This window comes from Aspergillus karnatakaensis, assembly GCF_047715665.1.
Source record: "Aspergillus karnatakaensis strain CBS 102800 unplaced genomic scaffold BJY04scaffold_30, whole genome shotgun sequence".
Taxonomy (NCBI): Eukaryota; Fungi; Ascomycota; class Eurotiomycetes; order Eurotiales; family Aspergillaceae; genus Aspergillus; species Aspergillus karnatakaensis.
This window is the reverse complement of record NW_027395742.1, coordinates 180276-201066: the sequence shown is the minus strand read 5'-3', so window position 1 is coordinate 201066 and position 20791 is coordinate 180276. Positions and strand designations below refer to the sequence as shown.

The 20791-nt window shown below is 49.6% G+C and overlaps 4 protein-coding genes across 4 annotated transcripts; 2 read left to right on the top strand and 2 right to left on the bottom strand.

Moving 5' to 3' along the window:
- Positions 1-3965: 3965 nt before the first annotated feature.
- BJY04DRAFT_191354 (uncharacterized protein) lies at positions 3966-4431 on the bottom strand. Its single transcript, XM_073711630.1, has one exon. It carries the CDS (start codon positions 4391-4393, stop codon positions 3989-3991), a length of 405 nt encoding a protein of 134 aa, XP_073570284.1. The 5' UTR covers positions 4394-4431; the 3' UTR covers positions 3966-3988.
- Positions 4432-7480: 3049 nt separating this feature from the next.
- On the top strand, positions 7481-8352 carry BJY04DRAFT_228552 (hydrophobin family protein). The gene is made up of 3 exons (XM_073718868.1): positions 7481-7864; positions 7965-8044; positions 8141-8352. The coding sequence occupies exons 1-3, from the start codon at positions 7543-7545 to the stop codon at positions 8195-8197; spliced, it is 459 nt and encodes a 152-aa protein (XP_073570283.1). The 5' UTR covers positions 7481-7542; the 3' UTR covers positions 8198-8352.
- Positions 8353-9623: 1271 nt separating this feature from the next.
- On the bottom strand, positions 9624-11290 carry BJY04DRAFT_191351 (uncharacterized protein). Its single transcript, XM_073711629.1, has 4 exons — positions 10813-11290; positions 10569-10739; positions 10332-10493; positions 9624-10263 (listed from the first exon to the last, which is right to left on the bottom strand). The coding sequence occupies exons 1-4, from the start codon at positions 11259-11261 to the stop codon at positions 9855-9857; spliced, it is 1191 nt and encodes a 396-aa protein (XP_073570282.1). The 5' UTR covers positions 11262-11290; the 3' UTR covers positions 9624-9854.
- Positions 11291-16864: 5574 nt separating this feature from the next.
- On the top strand, positions 16865-17315 carry BJY04DRAFT_78372 (uncharacterized protein). Its single transcript, XM_073721074.1, has one exon. It carries the CDS (start codon positions 16948-16950, stop codon positions 17212-17214), a length of 267 nt encoding a protein of 88 aa, XP_073570281.1. The 5' UTR covers positions 16865-16947; the 3' UTR covers positions 17215-17315.
- Positions 17316-20791: the final 3476 nt, after the last annotated feature.

The window sequence follows — 20791 nt, the reverse complement described above, 5'->3', positions numbered from 1 at the left end:
GCACTCATCGACAAACTGACGACCAGCACTAGGCACAAAGTTCAATCAGAGCAAAAGTCCGTCTCGGTCGCTCCATACTGCCGCCTTCGATGTCTGATAAGCACCATCCGACTGGTGCTGGCGATCTGGATAATCCATATTCCTCGGCTCGCAACGTGTACAAACAGGATGGTCCTTTGGGAGCCCACCACGACTTTACATTCTCGACGGTATTTCTTCCTCAAACACACAGCCCGCGAAGCAGCTTCTCGGTCATTCAGACAAAGCACATGCGTCCGGGGTCAGCCAGACAAGATCTTCTTGTTCCTGGAGTTGAAGAGTGCCGCAGAGGTACTAATTTCCTAGGTTTATGCTAGAGACCTATACAAGGATCAAACCCTAGGCTGCCGTCTCGAACAAGAGGTTCCCCTTCGTGAACTTCCTGCTCTGTCTTGGTCCCGAAGTCTGGACTTGAAGACTCAGATTGTACTCCTACCGGCTCACTACCACCACATCTTTCGCGCGCTCAGGGTTATCCAGACATGTATACTGCTCCGGATGGCTCTCGCATGTTCCGGGGGTTATATGCAACCCTTCGAGGGCGGGTTTCAGATCATGAGGGAGCTTCGCTTATTGAATCAGCAATACATCTCTTCAGATTGGTCGACCCGTAGCATATCTTCCGGCAGGAGCATCTCAGGATGACACAAGACACATCTTTAATACGCCCGCATCATTGGCACCACATCATAGATCCCAAGGAAGACAATAAAAAATTGTCCGTTCCTCCTTCGGCTGTTCCTCCTACGCCAGCTCCTGCTTCGCCAGTTCCTACTTGCAGTAGAAAGGAGTTTGATGCGGAGTCTGCCACGAGGAGAGTCGCAAGTAGGCAAACTACGCCTAGTCCTCCGCTGACTCCTAGGATAATGCCTATGTCCCCTTCCACCAGTGAGCTCGACAACGGCGAAGCCGACGGTTCGCAGAGCACCCTCGGGCAGCACCGGCAGGGGCAGCCGCAAACAAAAACACAAGAAAGGTATTCTACAACCTTGCATTGCGTTGGAGTACCCCTTCGACGATCGTTCCAGGATATGTAGCACTTCTACGCGGTAAATCAAAGTCCAGGTCGATCTCAGATGCGGACGCCAAACGGTGTTGAATGTGCGAGTATCTAGAGCCGTTGGAATGCGCGTGCCATTCCTCAAGCAGATTGATTGAACTTAACTCTCATCGGGTGCTCATCCTATCACTTCCCGTCTCGATGCATAATTCGCACCTGTAGGTTGATAAAATTATCTCGAATGAGCATGGCTCATCGGTTTCCGCCCCGATAACCCTGAGGTAAGCTGGAGGTTCAGGGCACCCGAGGCTCAGTGTCATACAGGGTACCTGATTCCTAGTTACTCAAAGCGTGGCGAAAATCTTCCCCCGTCATTCTACCGAACTAGACAGTCCGGGTGTATGGAAGATCTTTCACAATTTCTGTCGCATAGCTTGAACGTGGACCCGCTACACCTGTCTTTGATCTATCGAAAAATGCCTAAAGAGAAACCGTAACGGAGAGAGCATTAAGAATGCTAGCTTTGCCTGCACCTTGAGCCGGGAGCGGAGGATTCCTCGACCGCAAACGTACATCAAGCCAAGTGGAAGAGCAAAGCAAGTGCTGGTTCTGGTCCGGCGCGTTCAATAACAACGGATATGCCATGCTGCAAGAATGCAATGGGAAAAATTGGATCCTGAGGTCCAGACAATCACACACAACAACCAGCACTGCCGCTTTCGTGGTGTGGAAAGCAGGGGACTTCTAGCTGTCGATGGGTCAGTTACTGAGACTGAAAGACACTCTCCGAGCAGTGACGCTGTATCGTGCGTGGAATATATCGGTCGAAGCCGTTGCGAATTCGCTGAGTACGGTGCAGTTTCTGTTTTGTTTTTGCGTTTCAGTATAGCAGAATGGAAACCTCACCGGGGCAGCAGCGTTTCGTTGCATTTGGTGACTTTGTTACAGCTTCTAGCATGGCAGAGAGAATACTCGAGACTATCACTATGATAAGCCGTGGTCTCCCTTCTGGTGGAGCATACGTTCTTTGTTTGGAAGTCAAAACATGGAGTCCGATTATGGCCATGACGTGCAATACGTACACAAGTCAGCCTCTCCTAAAGCTGCGCAATCTAGCTTAGGTGCTGGAGAGGTAGACAGAGAGCCTCAACCCGGGGGTTATTGTATGGCATTTCCTTTTCTTGAGAAACTATTCCCGACATGTCGAAAATTATATGCTCTCCGCTTCCCGAGGCCGGTCATGGACGAATGCAAATCTCTTGATGACTATCAAGTACACCTTAGGACATTCTTCCGGCTATGCAGAGCTTTGAAGAACACTTCATCCTGAGAAGACGCATCTGAGCGTTCCTCAGTTCAGCTTCCAGATCTACTGAGTCAATGCCGTGGCCGGCTTAGTGGGTTTCCAGTGGACGGTCATATGGATAGAGCTATCATAGGCTAACCGCGAGGCACAATCTTCGAGGACTGGAGGAGATCAAGGCATAGATAGCCTTACTGCGCGGCTGCTCTACATCTTCATAGGGATCTCACAGCCTCGTTGAGTCTGGACGAGAGTGCTGTGCTCTTTACTCTCTTGACGGATGATGATGACAGGCAAGCCGGCACTTGGCAAAATCAGCCCGCAATGGTACATATTCCAGCGGAATGTCTTGCTGCGCACCTTCACATTGTATCAATTCTCTGTCCTTCTCGGACGCTTTGTGTGAAAATACCGGTCCGTCTCGAAGATCCAGAGATCTCACATAGCGTGGATAATGTCGACCATCTCTGGACCAGCATCCTAGTCCAGTACTTTCAGACGCCAATCCGGATTTCTACGCCGTAGAGCGAGAGTTTTACCTGACTGAAGATGGCCAGGGGAAGGCGGATATAGCGGTCGTTATCATCGTGAAGGAGACAACATCCGCGGTCATTCAGTCGGAGGTATGGCGGAATATTAACTCAGAAAAACGCGCAGTAACTCAATACTACCGTCAAGTTCAAGTCAACGATGTTAAGCAGCATGTACGTAGCTACCTCCATCCCCTGATGGATAAAGTACCGGGTACAATTGATCGACTTAGCGCGTTGCTGAGGTTGGAGAGGGACGGAAGACTCGCTGTCGAAAGCAGTGCAGGGTGGTGTACTCATCAGAGGCCTTTGAAGACAGGGAGCGGAATTGTTTTTCCTTTCGTTGAGCTTTTCCCTGATCGATACTAAGTATCGAATAGTGTCGGGCAGAGTGTTGGGACCGTGGGCGTCTTTTGATTAACTACACATCTCCTGTCTACTGAATACATCCCACTCCTTCCAAACGTTCACAAATGGAAGAAGACCTTACACGAATAGAGGTTCGGCACAAACTGCGATGCTATCAGGAGAACCTCACCAAGCTACGAATGGACCTTTCGCCATGGTACTTAGCTATCCTGCGATTCTCTAAACATACTAGTTCTACACAATGCCTAGGGTTTAACCATGGGCTTAATACCAGTGGTAACGGGTTCTTGGAGCATCTCCCGCCGAAATTAGAATCATAATGAAGAATGCTCTTCCAGAGCAGGTAGGAAAGCTCACCGAAGAAAGGGGCACAGCGCTAGGAAGGGTGAACGAACTGAAGCTAGGGAAGCTCTAGCTCTTAGAGAGACTTGATAGGATGAAAGAGGCCTAGAGATAGGGGTTGATTTCAAACTTCAAACGGGATGAGTTACTCTCTTTATTTAGTTAAGGCATAAGGGCCCTTCTCTGGCAGTTGAAGCGTATTTAGATCTAATCTATTCGGCTGATGTTTATTCATGTCCACATGCTATGTCTAGTACTGCAGCTATCCTGTTGTGTAGTCGAGGCTAGAAGCAACGGATGCTAATATACATACCAAAGGCATTATCTCATCTAAATAACAAGATTACCCAAACCTCAAACCCTCGCCCCCTCAACAAGCTTCCTAGTCTGTGAGCATAGCCTTTCCTAATCCTGAAAAATCCCGTTCGGCGACGCCAACTCCTCCAACCTCGGAGTCATCGACACAGCCACCCAAAACGCCCACAGACTCCGGATCGGAACCTTAAAATGCTCAAGCCCATCTTCATCAGGATAGGCCTCCACAGCCTTAACCCACTGTCTATGCAGCGGAACCGAATAGTCTCCTCTGCGGTAGGGCTTGGCATCGGCCAGCTCCTCCATGACCTCCTCATCAATAACCAAGCAGGAAGCCATCTGCTCTTGCGGGCGGTTATTGTATGGAGGGGGATAAACACCATCCTCGAGTTGCGGCCCAACCCAGACCTCAAAGTGCGAGCGGACTTCCGGAGTGGAGAGGTTGTTGAACTTAGGGTCGTCCATGATAATGGGCCGGTGGCGAGCCCACATCATCTCGTACTCGGCGCGAAAGTGCTCGAGGTAGTTGTCTGGTGAGGAGAAAGGTTTGTCATCGAAGAGCCCTGTTTTCATATTGGCGTTCAGGGTGTCGATCAGTTGGGGGAATCGGAGGTTGGAATGAGGGGTGTAAGTTGTTCTATAGATCACGAAGCCCCATGGCTGCTTTGGGCAATAGCGCAGATGGCTAAGTAACTGATTTGTTACCATCGGAAGCCGCAGTACTGGACGTAGCATTGTTCTGGATGGTTGATGAGGGAGAGTGGAAAAGAACGAGATAGGGGTCTTGCTTTAGGGGCCAATCAAGTGATGCCAAGTGTGGCCCTCTAGAGCCAAGATAACCTTGGAAAGCCCTGAAGGCTGTTGTTATTGATCTGAATGAATTTGAATGAATAAATTCTCGTCCATCGGAACTGGCTTGTTGAAGGAAGTCTGCTGTCTACACGCCTTTTAGCCCTAGGCCACCCATCCCCTTCTAGCATTCCTCCTCAGGAACACAGCCGCCACTCTGTACACCAACCCTAATTAGCTATATACCTAACAAGCGATATATAAAGAAAAAGAGCGAACTAACCGCATTTCGCATCAACCCCTCCTTACAATAACATCCATACGCGCACTGCAGCGTACAAATGTTGACTTCGTCTCGAAAGGTCTCGCAGGTAGGATGGCAGACGGATGCGCAATCTTTGTGGATTTCCTGTTGCTATATGAGTTTTTAAACGCTACATTCGGGGAAACAGGGCTGATAGAAGGTGATTACATATTCCTTGCAAGGCGGGTTGCTAACGGCCTTGTAAGCCGCGGTGCTGGCAATCAAGGAGATGAAGACAAGATAGAGCTTCATTGTGAGAATTTAACCTCGAAATCAAGCTCGAGATGAGAAATTGGGTAGAATAAACAAGGTTGTGGGGGAAAAGTCTGATTTATGCCCCTTCTTTTCAACGCCACCAGTCCCTTGCATCTCGGGCACGGGATCTGCACAAGCCCTAGGTAGCTGCAGCGGCTTCACAAAGACAAACATCCTCCGCCCAATAGCAGCAGATAAAAAGGTAATAGTAGAGGCAATCTCCCACCGTCTCTTTCTTTGTCAGTGAGATTTTGGCTGTTCTTATCTGTCGATCTAGCCCGATGCAAACCACTCCGCACAAATACACTCTGGAGTGTACGGCCTAAGAGTAGACTTCCAGATCCGTCGGGTTCAAAATCAGCCTGCACAGGTCCCAGTCTCACGTCTAACCTATTTCTAGGTTAACGTGCTCAGCATACACTCAAATGGACGATATCAGTGCTTTCTTTGAGAAGACTAGGGTGAAGGAAAAATCATGGTGTACCTTGAGGTTTAGATTTAGACCCCCGGCGTTGTGCCACTTATATTGAGCCTGGGTGTCAGTGAGTAGTAGGGGGTCTTTTGGCAGCTTGAGTGTTGATTATCCGGTATCCGTGGGCTTGGTCCATAAACAGAGGAGATTTGGATGATGCTGGGTGAGTCTGGTATTACTACTTGGAGATGGACTTGACGTATGTACCGATGGCATCACAGGGATATATATATATCTGACGATTTTTAGGCATACATTTAAACGAACTCCCTTCAACTTGCTACCACGATCCGGAAGCGAATATGACCAAGTCAAGTGCCCCAATCGTTCACTCCTCAATCTGCAAAAACCACCGAGTCACAGAGACTATTATGAACCGACTCATTTGAAGTATCGCCGGTGTCTCCACAGTCTTTCTCTTCGTGGATCTATCAGACCCTCCTAGCCGGCAGTCAACATAATATGCAGTCTCTTGAATGGTCTGAACGTAAGATACATGCTAGATACGCCTTATCCTCCAGTTTGAGCAGTCGCGGTTTCTAGCCTCGCTGGGTTGGCGGTTTCGAGGATCGCTCGCTAATCGCAAACCGAGAAGAACAAGAGAACAGGATACGTGATGGGATCACTGGTGCAAATCAAATCATCTCGAGCCCCAAACAGCAAATACTGATTATGAAGTACAGGCAAAAAGTAAAACCCAGGGGGTTACCTCCATGATGGTTTCTGGAATGAGCCTCGCTAAAAACAGGGTTTCCTCTCGTGCCGATCACCTCAGGCTAGCTTTAGTAACTTTAGAGCACATGTGCCGAGATGCTGAGAAGAGGCTTGAAGGAAAAAAGCCCTTGTCCGTTCTTCTATTATCTGTTCGGTTGATGGCGTACTGGTGTTTCTGCGGATTAGTGATATACAAACATGCTCTTGAGGCCTTGCTTTAGCAGTCAGTACCAAAGGTATTTTAGATGAGAAGTAGTATCCAATCAATAGTTGAGATCGGTGATCAATCTGAAGCCATAGAGCCTTCATCCTGTTTTAAGCATGTTTTCCCTGCCAGCTTTCCACCTGGCGTCAACCCTAGACCTCAAGCTGGACCTATCAGCTAACGACAAAATCTACGAAATTCTCAGAATCAAGTAAGTACAGTAGTCGAGCACTCCATCTTCTTGCAAGGGGTACAATGCTGACTGGAAGAAGAAGATTCTTGCCCCATGTTCCTGTTGCTCAGCTCATTTCCTTGTTATACCCGACCTCCAGGAATGGATAGACGATCTTTCCTATTACCACCTGTCAGAAAAGAACCGGTTGGAGATCTAGCGCCCAACCACCCCTAATCTTTCATTCTTTCAACGACATATTACGTATAGGGCTTTGGCATTCCAGATAATCAGACCCCTGCCTCATGAGCCATAGGCCTGACTTTGGTAGCAAGGCTTCCCGAGATTTAGGGACAGGAAGTTGAAAACTTGGAAGTAGATGAGATATTAGCTTTGGTATGCGATTGTTGTAGATCTATTCTACTTCTCGACTGTATCTTGCCGTGAGATTCAGCTACGAAATGGTCTGATTGGGAAACACTCGGCCTAAAACAGGGAATACGAACACAGATACAGACCTCTTTGCAGGGACTAAGAATGTCCGAATCATGTATAGCGAGAACACGACTTGGTTGGAACGACGTTTGAAGACAAAGTGATCTGACCAGCTCAACTAAACTACTTAAACCACCTCCCCCAGCCCACTTCTCATCCTTCCTCCATCCCAGTCACTCATTCATTCATCTTCCCAACTCACCACATCCACTCCTTGAACACCATCTTCAAAACCAAAATGAAGCTCACCACCCCCTTTGCCGTCTTTACCCTCTTCGCTGCCACCCACGCCCTCCCCAATCCCAACGGCCTTCTCAACTCCGACCCCGACAGCAACCACCTCCGCTTCCCCATCCCGCCCTCCATGACCGTCCAAGAAGGCAGCAGCAAATGCGGCGATCAAGCGCAGCTCTCCTGCTGCAACAAGGCCGCCTACGCCGGCGACACGACCAAGGTCTCGGACGGGATTGCCTCCGGCCTGTTGAGCAATCTGATTGGGGGTGGCTCTGGGGCGGACGGACTGGGGCTGTTTTCGCAGTGTTCGAAGGTTAATGTGCGATGTAAGTGAACCCTTACCCAGAAGAGACTTTAGAAATAGACTTTGGATTCGGGGGTGCTGGGGGTTCAAGTGGATTAGACTAATGAGTGTGTGTGATGCAGTGCTCATCTCCCCCGGCGATATCTTGAACAAGCAGTGTAAGCAGACGGTTGCTTGTTGCGCGAATAGCGGGCATTCTGCGGTATGTTTATGCCTTTTCCTTTTCCCTATTTTTTTCTTTTTTTCCCCCCCAGATGGTCGGTGTGAAATGGGTCAATCAAGCTAATGCCTTGTCCAGTCGCACGATCTCATTGGAGCCTCCTTGCCCTGCGTTGCTTTGGGGTCTATTCTCTAGAATCGTGACTTTGTGCCCAGACCAGACTCAGTTAGAGAGACCTTCTAGAGACAGCCCAACATCGGAGCACAGTCGGACACTACAACCATTATTAGATTGCAGAGCTATCACTCATGTATTTTATCAAACAAACATTTTCTTTAGCCCCGATAGTGGCATAATACAATTTCTTCTGGTTGTTCTTCGGCCATAGCCACCGGAATTAGAGCACGGCAGGCTTTCCACACTTGCTATGAGCATACTGAAGAACTGGCTCCTGTCTTCGAGGCAGTAAGGGCTTCCCAAGCACGTGACATCATCCCTGTTGTAACTTGTATGGTAGGACTCTCAGACTGGCGTGGTACATCAAAGTCAAAGAGTCGTTTGTGATGTTTTCGTAGCCGCAATTCTAAAGAAGGCCATAGGCCAGTAACGTCAGTGGGCGCGGCGGTTCAAGGAGCAAAAAATGATAGCCAAACGTTAGGGGTTCATTCACTCCATTGTTGTTGCGACAAGGGCTGAACGAGCCTTTGAGCCTCAATGATATCCCAGTTAGAGTATGTCTTGGTTCGTTAAGACAGCGGGCTTCTTACACATATGGAAACTAAAACACATTCTGTAGAACGACTCTTTGTGGCCTCGCCTCAGACTCAAACATACCTGTTGACACAGGATCAACAATGCGGTTTGAAGAGGGAGACTTCCTCGTACACACATGAAAAGGGAAAAACAAGACAGTCTCGTAGAAAGGGTACATTGTCGCCTCGTCTCAGCCCCAGACTCTCTCTCCCAACCTAGTTGACACGAGAACCAGCTGGAGAATCAAGTCTCTACGGCGAAGAAGTGTACGATCCAGTCTCTTACAACCAACAAAGCCCTTTACTCTAATCCCTATTGCACTATCTACCGAAGGGGGAAAAAAGTCTATATAAACCCCCCTCAAGCACCCTCCCCAATCGACTTCCTCTCATCATCACCAACAGCAACAGCAACAGCAACAGCAACAGCAAAAGCATCATCTCCACTCCGGTCCAAACCACCAAACCAAGACTTACCCACTCAATCTTTCAGACTTCCATCCTCAACAATTAAAATGGCTGCCGGACCTATCTACGAACTCGTGCACTACAACAAGGAGCCCACGCAGCCCGTCAACGCCGGCGGCGCACCTCCCGCAAAGCCACCCGTGCCCCAGGGCAATCGCTGCAGCCACTGCGGGATGAACTACACGGGCTCTTCGAAGACTTGCGGGTGCTATCCGAATGGGAGGCGGTAGGCGGTGGGTTTACTATCTTCTCTACCTACTTGCTTGTCTACTTGCTTGCTTGCTTGCTTGCTTATCTGGCTCTAGGTCGGTTTATAGGGGGGGTATGGGTCCTTACTCTGTCGTTACTTTTGATATAGGATGTTTTGGAGGGGGTAGGTTGAGAAAAATAGAAGAAACGGCGTGGTTTATATTTACATTGTCTCTAGTACTCTCCGTAAGGTCATGGTAGAAGAGGATATGCGATGTAGGGTAGTAAGATGCCTACGCTCGCTATGCTACCGCAGACTTGAGACCCCTCGCACAGCTGCACGATGCTCTGCGCCTTGCAGATAAAACAGTGCACTTTGTTCTAAGCTAGATAGATATTGATTTATACGATAATCTTCAAGAACTCCTCCCTAACCACCCGTGTTACCGTCCATTGGGATTGGGAGAATAAGGCGGCGGCGGCGTCAGAGGCCGATCGTCACTCCCCGCTCCCACTCCTGTCACCCTCTCGCTTTCCCTCTGCATGGGAATTTCAGTAGTGACTCCCCTCAGCTCCATCCTCGCGCGGCTTTCCCTGCGCGACTTCTTCCTCGTAAAGAGAACAGCAATGGCTGCGATAATCGCAATCACAACGACCGGCACGACGACTCCAATAGCGATCTTAGCCCCCTGGCTCAATCCCCCGGGTTTGGTGCCAGTGCAGGAGACAGTTGACTCATTGTGGAGAAAAGCCGATGAGTTTTCGATGTCCGCGAGGAAGGTGTCGCAGTCGAAATTCGCGGATGAGGTGACGTTTAGAGAGGTGAAGTTTTGGAGGGAGGGGGTGTTGATTCTGGCATCCCGGGGCAGAATCAGTTTGCTGTATGCATAAGGAGGAGATAGAAGATAGGGTGAACAAACTCTTTCACATTTCCGAGCAGCAAGATCTCCTTATCGACGGACCTCAGCCGCGGTAGGTCGAGCTCGTACGCCTCCTCCATCTTGTCCAGGTTGATGGTCAAGCCCCAGTCGGAGGCTGGGCCCGGTGCGGACCCAACGGTGGTGAGTCTGGGGAGGTATACTCTGTGAAAGCAAAGGTTAGTAACAAGCTGACCAAGTAGTAGGGTGCTTAGAAGGAGCTGTGACAAGCTTGCTTACCCATTCCTCGCGCCCGCAAGAGCCACCGCCCCCGCCGACTCCAAAGATTCCAGCTCGATCCTGCCGCCGTTGTTCAGCCCTGTAGGCTCATGATCCTCCGTGCTGCTGTTCGCAGGGTGGTAGTCGATAACCAGAGCGTTGTGCACGGTTTCTAGAGACCGTAGGTTGACACTAGAAAAGCCTCATCAGCATCAACGTGAATCTTTCAGCCGAGATTCAGGCAAGAGTGGCCCAACAAACATACGTGCTCACAGCCCTCGAAATACTAATCCCATCGGCCTCGACAAGCGAGTCCAGATCCAGATTCAGAGCATATTGATCGACGTAAATCGAGATGTCGCCCACGGTTTCCAGACTGCGCATGTAGAGCTCATAGACCGAAAAATCGTTGATGTAGAGCCCGCCCAGGTGTATCAGATCATTCGCGAGGAGATAATGCACGATCGGTCGCGTATCGTCGTGGATGGTATCGGCGCGCAGCTCGATGGACCCGGTGATATTGTAGACATTGTCGAGGTCGATGTTGCCGTTGAAGCCTGGGGCGACATCAATGTTGCCGATGATGGTGGTGCACGGGGCGAAGGCGGCGGTGGTGTTTGTTGTGGCGGTGATGGTGAAGTCGCGGTGGCACTCTTCGGCGGAGGTGGTACCTGATAAAAGGGCGACGAGCGCCAGGGCGACCCAGGATCTCATATTACAGGATCAAGGAGGGTTGAGAAACAGCAGAAGATGCATGATTTTGGGAACTGGCGGGGAGGGCTCCCTTATAAGCGTGATGCCCAGGGAGGCGGAGTCTGTTGGTTGGCGAGTGAGGAGACGGGAATTTGCATAGAGGGGCCAAGCTAATTTGGCCTAATTTAAGCGTCTTGGCGACTGGGCCAAGCTCGTAGGGCTGTCACAAAGCGTGCATTCACGGTCTATATCTAGTAGATCTACGTAATACAACACGCAGAGTCGTGAACCTTTCTAATAGCCGAGTACACTCGAGTTGTCTGCACGGTATTCCTGGTTGGCCTTGGACTCAAAGAACTGGAGCCTGGGATCCAGGCGCGGGTCGAGTAGGTAGGTAGATTGAGGGAGACTTTTGTCCTCAATAGCAACTCAGAGACAAAGTGCTTTCAGTGCTCACGAGTTTGACATTCTCCATGACTGAGAGCAGGGCAGATCAAGCTGGTTCTCGGGCAGAGATGAATCATCTGCACAAGGTTCCCGGTTGTCATCCGCAAGTTTGTTATCATGGTCTTCGAGAAGAGTTTTGCAGGTTCGGAAGTATCAAGTTCCAGTCTCTTTGGGAACTTAGCTCTGCATGCAAGGTTAGGGTTAAGAGCGTAAACAGATGCATTTATGCATTCTTTTGCTTTCTGAAACAATTAGGTCGTAAAAATTGCGCCCCCGGATCGGTAAAACTCGAATACACCCATATCAAGATCAATATCTTTGCGCTTCTCTGTGGGAGTCCTCCTTGTCGGTCTGGGCATATTATTCTTCTCCGCTGAAGGCATCGTGTGATTCTGGGTATTGTCCGGCCAAAACCATGCCGGCAGTGCTATGTGTACCGGACTCCGGGAGCCTAAAGCTATACAGCGATGGATATACCATGTAAGTGCCAGGCCATTCTTGTCGAAGACGTGCAGCAGTATCTGCATTATCAGTGTGAGCAGGACGCCTGGATCATACCAACTACATAGTTCGGCTCGTTACTGGGCGTAACTCGGATTAGATTGCCGATGGGCGCCATTGGCAACTGTTAGACCCAGCGCATTCTAGTTGTTTCCCTGGTATACGCAAGATCTTTTGACGCCTTCTCCTCGTAAGGTCGGATTATCCCAGACTCGTTGGGGTACTGGCCAAGGTGATCTCCACGAAAAATGATAGAGCAAGCAACTCCACCAGGTTATGAGCCTGGCATTCGCGGATTTTACTGCATCGGGTACCTTTGTGAACTTGCCGGCCGGGTTCCAAGGGTTTTCTTCAGGTGTGTTCGAGAACGATGACTGTGAGATGCCATGCATATAATGCCAATATAAGGTGTATTTGTCTCCCAGTGCCCCTATTGAACTCCCTTGTTGCTGCTTGCTTGCTAGCAATCGGTGTTTTCCTATTGACCCGTAAGATCGACGAGAAACCAGGACGATAAAACTCGATGACCTAACAACGGTGGAACCGGACAACCACCCGATCATTGTGCGTCGAGCAAGGCAAACCACAGGTGTCTCTGCAGGCTCTAGTCTGGTAACCTGCACCTCGGACAGAAGGTTGTATTTGCCCGAAGAAAGTCAACCGCGGATTTTATACCCAGCTCGCAAGAGATAGGGTTCATCACCTCTGGGGGACGATGAGACTTACAGCCAAGTTTCCCACATCGGCTGGTGCCACCTTTAAAGCACAAGTCAGAGTGCTTTAACGCACGCACGTGACTGCACCGAGGTATCCTACTGCGGCCGTGCAGAGCACTACCGTTGTCTGTTGTAGATAGAATAAATAGCAAATGGCGATTACAGTAGTATCAGCCAAGTCTATATCATCTGCAAACAGCTCCTCGAGCCAGTGATAGCGCTTTCTGGTATGTTGGATAGCCCCGGACTGGGAATCATGCACCAAGGTTTTTACTCAAGTCTTGTCCATGGAGCAAGCCTGGAAGTATCTCCGGATCATTGCAAAGAATATGCAGCAGAGCGCAAAGACAGTGGAAAGAACAACCAAACGCAAAATCCCCATCTGATCCCATCCGCCCTCATTCATCAATAGACACAATCATCCGTGGGTCGGCGGCATGGATTGTGTCTCCGCAGACTCTAGGCTGGCAATTAACCCGCGCCTCGGGTAGAAGATTGTGCCAGTTGAAGCAGGAAAATCGGAATGATAATTCCGATAAAGTATTGACCGTGCTGGTGACATGTTCTTTGAAAGTCTGAGTGTTCAACTGAATACCTTCCTGATGGTGCTCTTCAATAGTCTGTCATTGCTGTCCCTGGCCGCGGCTTGGAGGAGCACAAGCCCTGGTGTAACCGGGTTTCCGGGAGGAATACCTAGTATAGCTAAGTGGCATAAGGTTCGAGATTGCGTACTCAACGCGAGGGCCACGGAAAGTGTACCTACCTTGTTGGTCAAAATAAACGTCGCACTTGGCCACCACCTCATGCACGGTAGCGGTGAGTAAGATACCGCGGGAAAGGAGGGTCGACAACTGGGCCCCCAGGAACATCAACAGCAGGGTTATGATTGTCGTTTTCGCGGTCACAAGTGCACCTTATGTCTTTCCTCCGCCAGGACATGTCCGTGACGTGCACTTCTTTGATTAATCTGAGCCAGAAGTTGAGCCAGAGGCAAACTAAGTTTGGAACTGTCATCTTTCGCGAACAAACGCCGACCGTGCAATCTGTACTAGATCTGATCGTGCATAATCCAGTCTATGGCTTCCCCGGTTTCTCGAAAGTAGATTTATTGGCCTCCTCGTCTCGCTTGCGCTCTCTTGCTTTTGCCTCTTCAGTAGCGAGAACTTCATCACGATGCCCGCATACATCAGGTAGCCATCAGTTCGGGCACCACCGACATCTGATTGATGAATAGAGGTAGATTGGTCGAGCTTTTTTCTGCAGCGGTTGCAAGCTCGAAACTATAATGACGGTCTAATCAGAGTCCGGATTTGATGGATGGCTTTATTTCTGTGGCGTCGCGGATTGCTGCAAAGACCTGCTTCTTGGATTAGGATGGTAGTATAGGCCGTGCATTTGATCTGACAGCCACCATCAGGTAGAAGCTCGGCCTAACTGGGCAACGACGGCCTCTCTGAACTTGAATGCACGCTCGAGGCAGAAGACCGGAGTCAAACGAGTATCCGGAACATGGTCAGAAGCCGGTATACTTAAACTGGTTGATGTTTTGCCAGCCGAGGCTTCGTTAGATCAACCACGAGAGAAAATGAGGAATTCAGGGCCCGAGCAGAGTGAGATGACACCAGGACCCAGGGGCGCAATATTTGAAATTTGTAAGGCTATTCATCTTGGTCCTATTTTCTCCCAGTATGCTTTCAATTATAACCAAGAGCCCTGAGTATTGTCCCGGACCAAATTGTCGTTTTGCTCGTACATCTTCGAGAAAGCTCGAAACACACTGTCCATTGTATGGGTAATTGTATGCCGTCAGCTCTTCGATTTGAATCTTGTTGCAGCCATGGATATTGCGCTAGAAAAATTTTTTCATTTCCATCGGCGACAATGCTAGGACCGTTAGAAACCAGCTCTTCACGTCATCGTGTTCAGCATCTCAGAGCTGCCTGGGTCTTTTGGGGCTTATAAGATGAGAGCTAAGATCCGGATGATAAAGTTTGAGGACAGCAATGACGATCTTCTTCGAGAGCCCCGGACATAAGCGCCGTTTATATGTGGGTGCTCCACGGCTAGGGTGCAAAGTGGAAGAGGAGCGGTAGGCCGTTTGAAGACTAAATCTTGATGTTACCCCTCTTCATCATCTCGATTCCTTGACTGCTGTATCTGAAAGGCGTGGACTCTGGTATGGTTTATGATTCGGACATTAATCGTGTCTCGTTGAAGATCCATCCTGGACGAAACCCGTAGCTGGAAGGTTTGGAGATGGACGGCATGAATCCTGGTGGGCGAATTCGGCGGGAGTTAGAACGCAGTACTCTTTCTCCAGTACCCCTGTCTAGCTCTGTTCTTGTTGCTTGTCTGATAGACATCGGTGTTTTTCCATCTAAATATGAGAATCCCACGGGTCTTCACGAGCACAAGATGCAAATGTATAAACATGATCTGTGGAGCAGCATCCAGTCGGAAACCTGCTCCTTGTTGACGGCGCGCAGAAGGGTATTCTGGAGTGGTAGATGTGCCATTTTTCTGAGCTGTGAAGACATTGGCACATCAAAGTAGAATCTAGTAGCCACTTGGAAGTCACCCTTCATCGACCCGTAAGATCGACTGGAGACCTACGAGGATAAACTTCGATGAACTAACAACGGTGGAACTCGATGAAAGATCTCTGTGCAATGAATAGAAGCAGCGTGGTCGGATTAATCTGCCGTTATGCCGGGTGTAGCATGAACTTCTTCATTTTCGGAGAATATCAACGAGAAGCTGCCTGAACCCTGTGTTTAGGGCTTGTTTTCATTAGGGAAAACTGCCTGACCACTGCGCGTCCTACGCATTTCCTCTGTTGCAAGTCCTTGTCGGAAACAATGTGAGCGAGAGCGGCGCATGGTTATTGATTCTTGCGCGTCTGCTTTAGTACATCAGGACCCAGGAGCACAACATTTGAAATTTGTGAAGCTTTTCATGCTCGTGTCGTTTTCTCTCTCGGCAGCCGCGGAGAAGCTGAACATCGACCTGTAAGATCGAATAGAGACCTAGGAGGATAAAGCTCGATGAACTAACGGCGATGAGCTGCCTTGGAGGAGTACAGGACCCGGTGTAACCAGGTTTTCCAGCCGATAGATCTAACGTTTGTGCTCGGATGTTCTTCGCATTGCCACATCAGTCTTGGACTCAGTAACTCTCTTCTTGGCTTTCTTGGATGTGGTGGAATCCAGACAGACTTCAACGGGAAAATGATCCTTATTCTCGTGAGGACTTGAGCAAAATGTAAGCTGTTAATGCGGTTAAAAGATACCTTGCAGTCATTACCTAGATACCCGCAGAGCGCGGGTATGGCGTCTTGTTACATTTATGCTTCGTTGCTTGTCTAACGCCTCGATGTATGGCGTTCATTTGAGCAATGAGAGATGGTATTGTCACTGGCACATTCATCGATGACTTTCCCGCAACTTGATCATCGCCTATGAGGTAGTTACCCTTGTGCTTCGTTGCCCGTCTAACGCCTTGCTGTCTGGCATTCACTAGAAAAGATTGACATCGACCTGTAAGATCGACCAGAGACCTAGGAGGATATAACTCGATGAACTAGCAACGAGAGGCTGCCTGCCCAGATGTTCTTCGCATTATGATCGCCAATCGGTTTATCACCAGCACTCCTTCGTTGCTGCTTGTCTGCCAATAAGCGGTGTTTCGACCGACTGTAAGTCATCTTTCGAGAATTCGGGACCAAACCGGCGTTGCTCTGTTGATGTTATGTCAGGAACAGGATGCATAATTTTTGCCTTTAAATCCTCTCAGCGACGAGGCCCATCCAGGGAGAATGCTAAGCGAAGCAATGCCTTTGTACGTCAGGAAATTGTACTAGAGTCCACGTATGTTCATTCGTGAAAGATCCAGGGCTAGGCCACGGGTCTTACTACGACCAAGATAACGCATTCAAGGCAGGGTCTTTGGTTTTCTGAACTGGAGCATTAACAATTGCAGTTGTCCCTCTCCGTGATTTCAATCTGCTAAGTGCTGTGTCCGGATGAGCACGTTCTGCTGCTCTAATGCGGCCTTGCGCGCTGCTCATCTCCGTAGAAATCCTGACCAGCAGAGCTGTACTGGGAAGTACATCCCTTGCCATTCTCTATGGGAAAACAGCCAGGCCTTGGGGCCCACTTGGCAAGGGCGCTAGTCTGCTGTCCTCCCTGGTTGATCGACCGTGCGAGACGCACGCGCAACGCTTGGTAGTCGTCATAGAACCTCTGGTAGGTTCCAATGCCGCGGTGCTCGCGACGGCACGACCGATATACGTGGCTGTCCCCATGCTGTAAGGAGCAGCGCTCTTCGGGATAGAGGCAAGGGTGACATCAAGCCAACGCATTCGTCTCCCCAAACCGCGCATGATATCTACCCTGGCACTGTCTAATGTTTGCCTGCATGACTTAATAGAATAGAGCGAGGAATGGGACTTTATGTCGATGTCTTCTTGCGCGTATGGTCGATGAAGCTTTTCGACTCTTTGAACTCAAGGATGATTATATTCTAAATGACTCCTTTGTTACTGCTTGTCTGCCTGCCCGACATCCGCTGTGCCGTTCAGCACCAACGCTATGTACGAGTCATGAGCAGCCCTCTTGATGACCTGGAACTTGACAAGACATCATCGCTTCTCGTGGTGACTACTGTCGGCATAAAAGCCCTCTTCGATTGTTCTGATGATTTGGCCTGTCCGACATCCGCTGTGCCGCTCAGCACGAACGCCGCCACATACGAGTCATGAGGTTCAGTCTCAGCGACTGCTAGTGGAGTATTTTTTCGGGCGCCCAGGTAAGTTCAACGGCGGTGGAAGCAGATAATCGTTGCGAATCATCGGGCGTGAGAGAAGTGAGAGATTCAGAATCGGTGCCCGAAAACGTTTGGGTATATGTTGACTATGGGGGAACCCGTTAGGCCAATGCGACTCTTTGATTTCAATTGTATTGCAGCCAGGGCGATTGCGCTAATTACGGTCAATCGCGCGGGCAAAACGCACACGAAGTGCATGACAATCGCGTACCAAAAGGAGTTCGCTTCAGGCACAAAGATTAAGCGGGTCCTCGTGCAAAGGTAAGCCCTGCTTAAGGGATTCCTTGATCACGGTAATAACTGTTTAGATATTGATTCTCGTGCGTTAAAGTGTGTGTTGTACTGCCAGCGAATGCGCAGGGGCTACTGCAGCAAGCACGACGATGCTAACCCGCGTCGACCATATCATTCCATTTATTGTCGTCGAATTCTTCGTCACAATCCAAGCCGGTGAACACGAACAATCTTGAAAATGGCCCGAGTGCGGCGAAATATATATGGCGCAGCCAATGTGTCCCTTGGAGCTTGATCGGAGCCGCGGATTCTAAAACGACACAGTGATCACCGCGTATCCAGGATCACACTTGAAAATTGCGCTGGTTGAATCTAAGTACCCTAAAATGTCGAAGCGGCGGTGCACATTTTGCTCTCCAGTGAGCTCAACCGGAACGATCTGGTAAAGGACTCCCAAAATCACGCATCGGCCTCTGCGGGTAGGCTGGGTAATTTCGAGGCAATGGCCTCCAAGTTAGCTGCTCAGCTCCCCTCCAAAACACGTGGTGTGACCAGCTTCCCTCTGAATATCGAAGCTGAAACATGAAGAGCATTTGACATTGCGTTTCAACTTCTGGATCTTCCGTAGTAACCCAGACGCGCTCCATTGAACTCAAGAATGCAGAGTGCTTATATCGATGATGGCAGCCGCAGGACTTAGTCGCCATATAGTAGAAGATTTACACTTAACGGCTTGGAACTCTGACGAAAGCAAAGCTGAAGCATGGAGAATTGCTCCGCTTCTCTCTGAAGCGTGATGCCGAAGCACGAAGGGTGTGAACAGCATATTTCCAGAATAGTGAGCAAGGACCATAATTCATTTTGTCTAAACTTGCTGTGTTGATGAGCACAGAACATCGCCAATATAGATCCGGGTACCATAGCTCAGCGGGACAGCAAAAGCTAAAATCATCGGCGGCAATTTCCGTGGGATCGCCTGGTCGACGGTACGGGCGACAGTGACCCCCAATGTCATGATAACACTCCAGATACCAGTTGCAAAATATATACGGACCCAAAAAGAACTCTTCTCTTGAGCGAAGCATTAAAAAAGGTAAAAAGCAATTATTGCTATACAATGCTTCTTGGCGAGGTAGCACCTAATAGTACCATGGACACTGGGGGTCTCTAAGCTAAGTCGCGTGCTTTAGAGAAAAGGCAGGCGTAGCTGTCTATATCGATCACGATAGCAGTCCGGTGTTATAAGGACATCCCTAATTTCTAGTCCTTGGTAGACTGGAGCTCATAAGGCACCTAACATCAAGCTTTTCTTGAGAGGTGGAGGGAAATTCTTGCCCTCCTGGATACGGGGCACACGCACTTTTGGAAGATGTTATGCATTGGCGCATTCAGTCACACTGTATGCCATGTTCTTGGCACCTTTAGAAGGTGGTGGACAGTAACAACGCGAGACGAAGCTCATATCACCACGAAATGTACGTAATCCAAGACTTTGGGCGGCGGCGCCAGCATGTTTTTTCGACGGCGAGAGCGCTAGAATAGTGCAATGAGAAGAATGGCGAAGGCAACATCTGACACCAGAATCCTTCGTTGAACTCTCCTAGGTATATTTCTCAGACTAAGCAAGGAGTCCGAGAGAGGCGTCAGTGTAGTGTAAATGTAGCGTAAGCCGAGAGCCGGATGGCAAAGGTGAGAGAGACTAGCTCAGCTCTGAAGTATATAAGAACCAATCAGTTACCCACGTGTCTAGTGCATCCCGCCTAGAAGGCTAGAAGGTCAGCGATCTTCTAGAAGCACGGGAAGCTGGCAAGCTGCAGCCCGTCAGCCTGACACACATCCGCGTCAGTTCATGCTCCGCTGCGATATCAAAGAACAGCGCCCTGCGGGTGCTCACCTAAATCCCACGCAAGGGCGCCACTATCGGGTATGCCGAAGAACAGGTGAGACAGCCGGCTGAGGTACTTGGATGGAGACAACCGGTGATACGAAGATATGCACGGTCGAACTAGCGTTGGTGATGTCGGACGACCACCCTGCGTCATTATTCCTGCTAATCTCAGCCTAATCAGGGGCTACTCCGAAGGAAGATAGGGGCTTGAGAGCCAAGTCAGCCAAGCACATCGAAGCATTGCGAAGCCTTTTGCGGCGTCCTCTAAGACGACTCGCGCAGTGCTTGTCAGCGACGGACTCTTGTCACGTTCGCAAATACTGAAGGTTGACTGGGCATGTAATCTGCGTCCCAAGGTGGCTTGTATAGATAGCTTCAACGCGGCCCACAGCAAAGAACTCTATGTGACGAGTGGAACTAGCGAAGTATATTCCTCGGGCGCACGTCTTCTTTGTCCACATGCTGTCGCCCTCAGTCCTCGTGGTGAAACTAGATTAAACGAGGTCTCGAAGGTGGGAGTACTGCGTAATGATGGGCAAATGATGGGCAAAACAAGGTTCTAGAACGGAAATGGTGCCGATGTCGTTGAGCTGACGGAGGTAAGAAACTTTGGCTGCTTCATAGTGGTGGGTTGATATCGATAGAATGAATGGGCGCGCTCCTATGAAAGTAGGGGTAGCAAACACGTGTTGACAGCGGCTTATGCGAGGGATGGCAGATGCGATCGATGACACTTCTCCGCCATATTCCGGGCATTCCAGGGGTCAAGGCGGGCAATTCCGAAGGACCAGTTTCTTGAAAGTTGAAGGCTGCAGGATTTGATTCCTACCGAGTCAGTAAGGATCTTAGTAGAAGGTATCAGCAACGAATGACACAAGCATACTCGTCATGTTGCAGCGGGGAGGCTTGGCGAGGGAGTTGAGTGGTGAAGAAATGTGTCA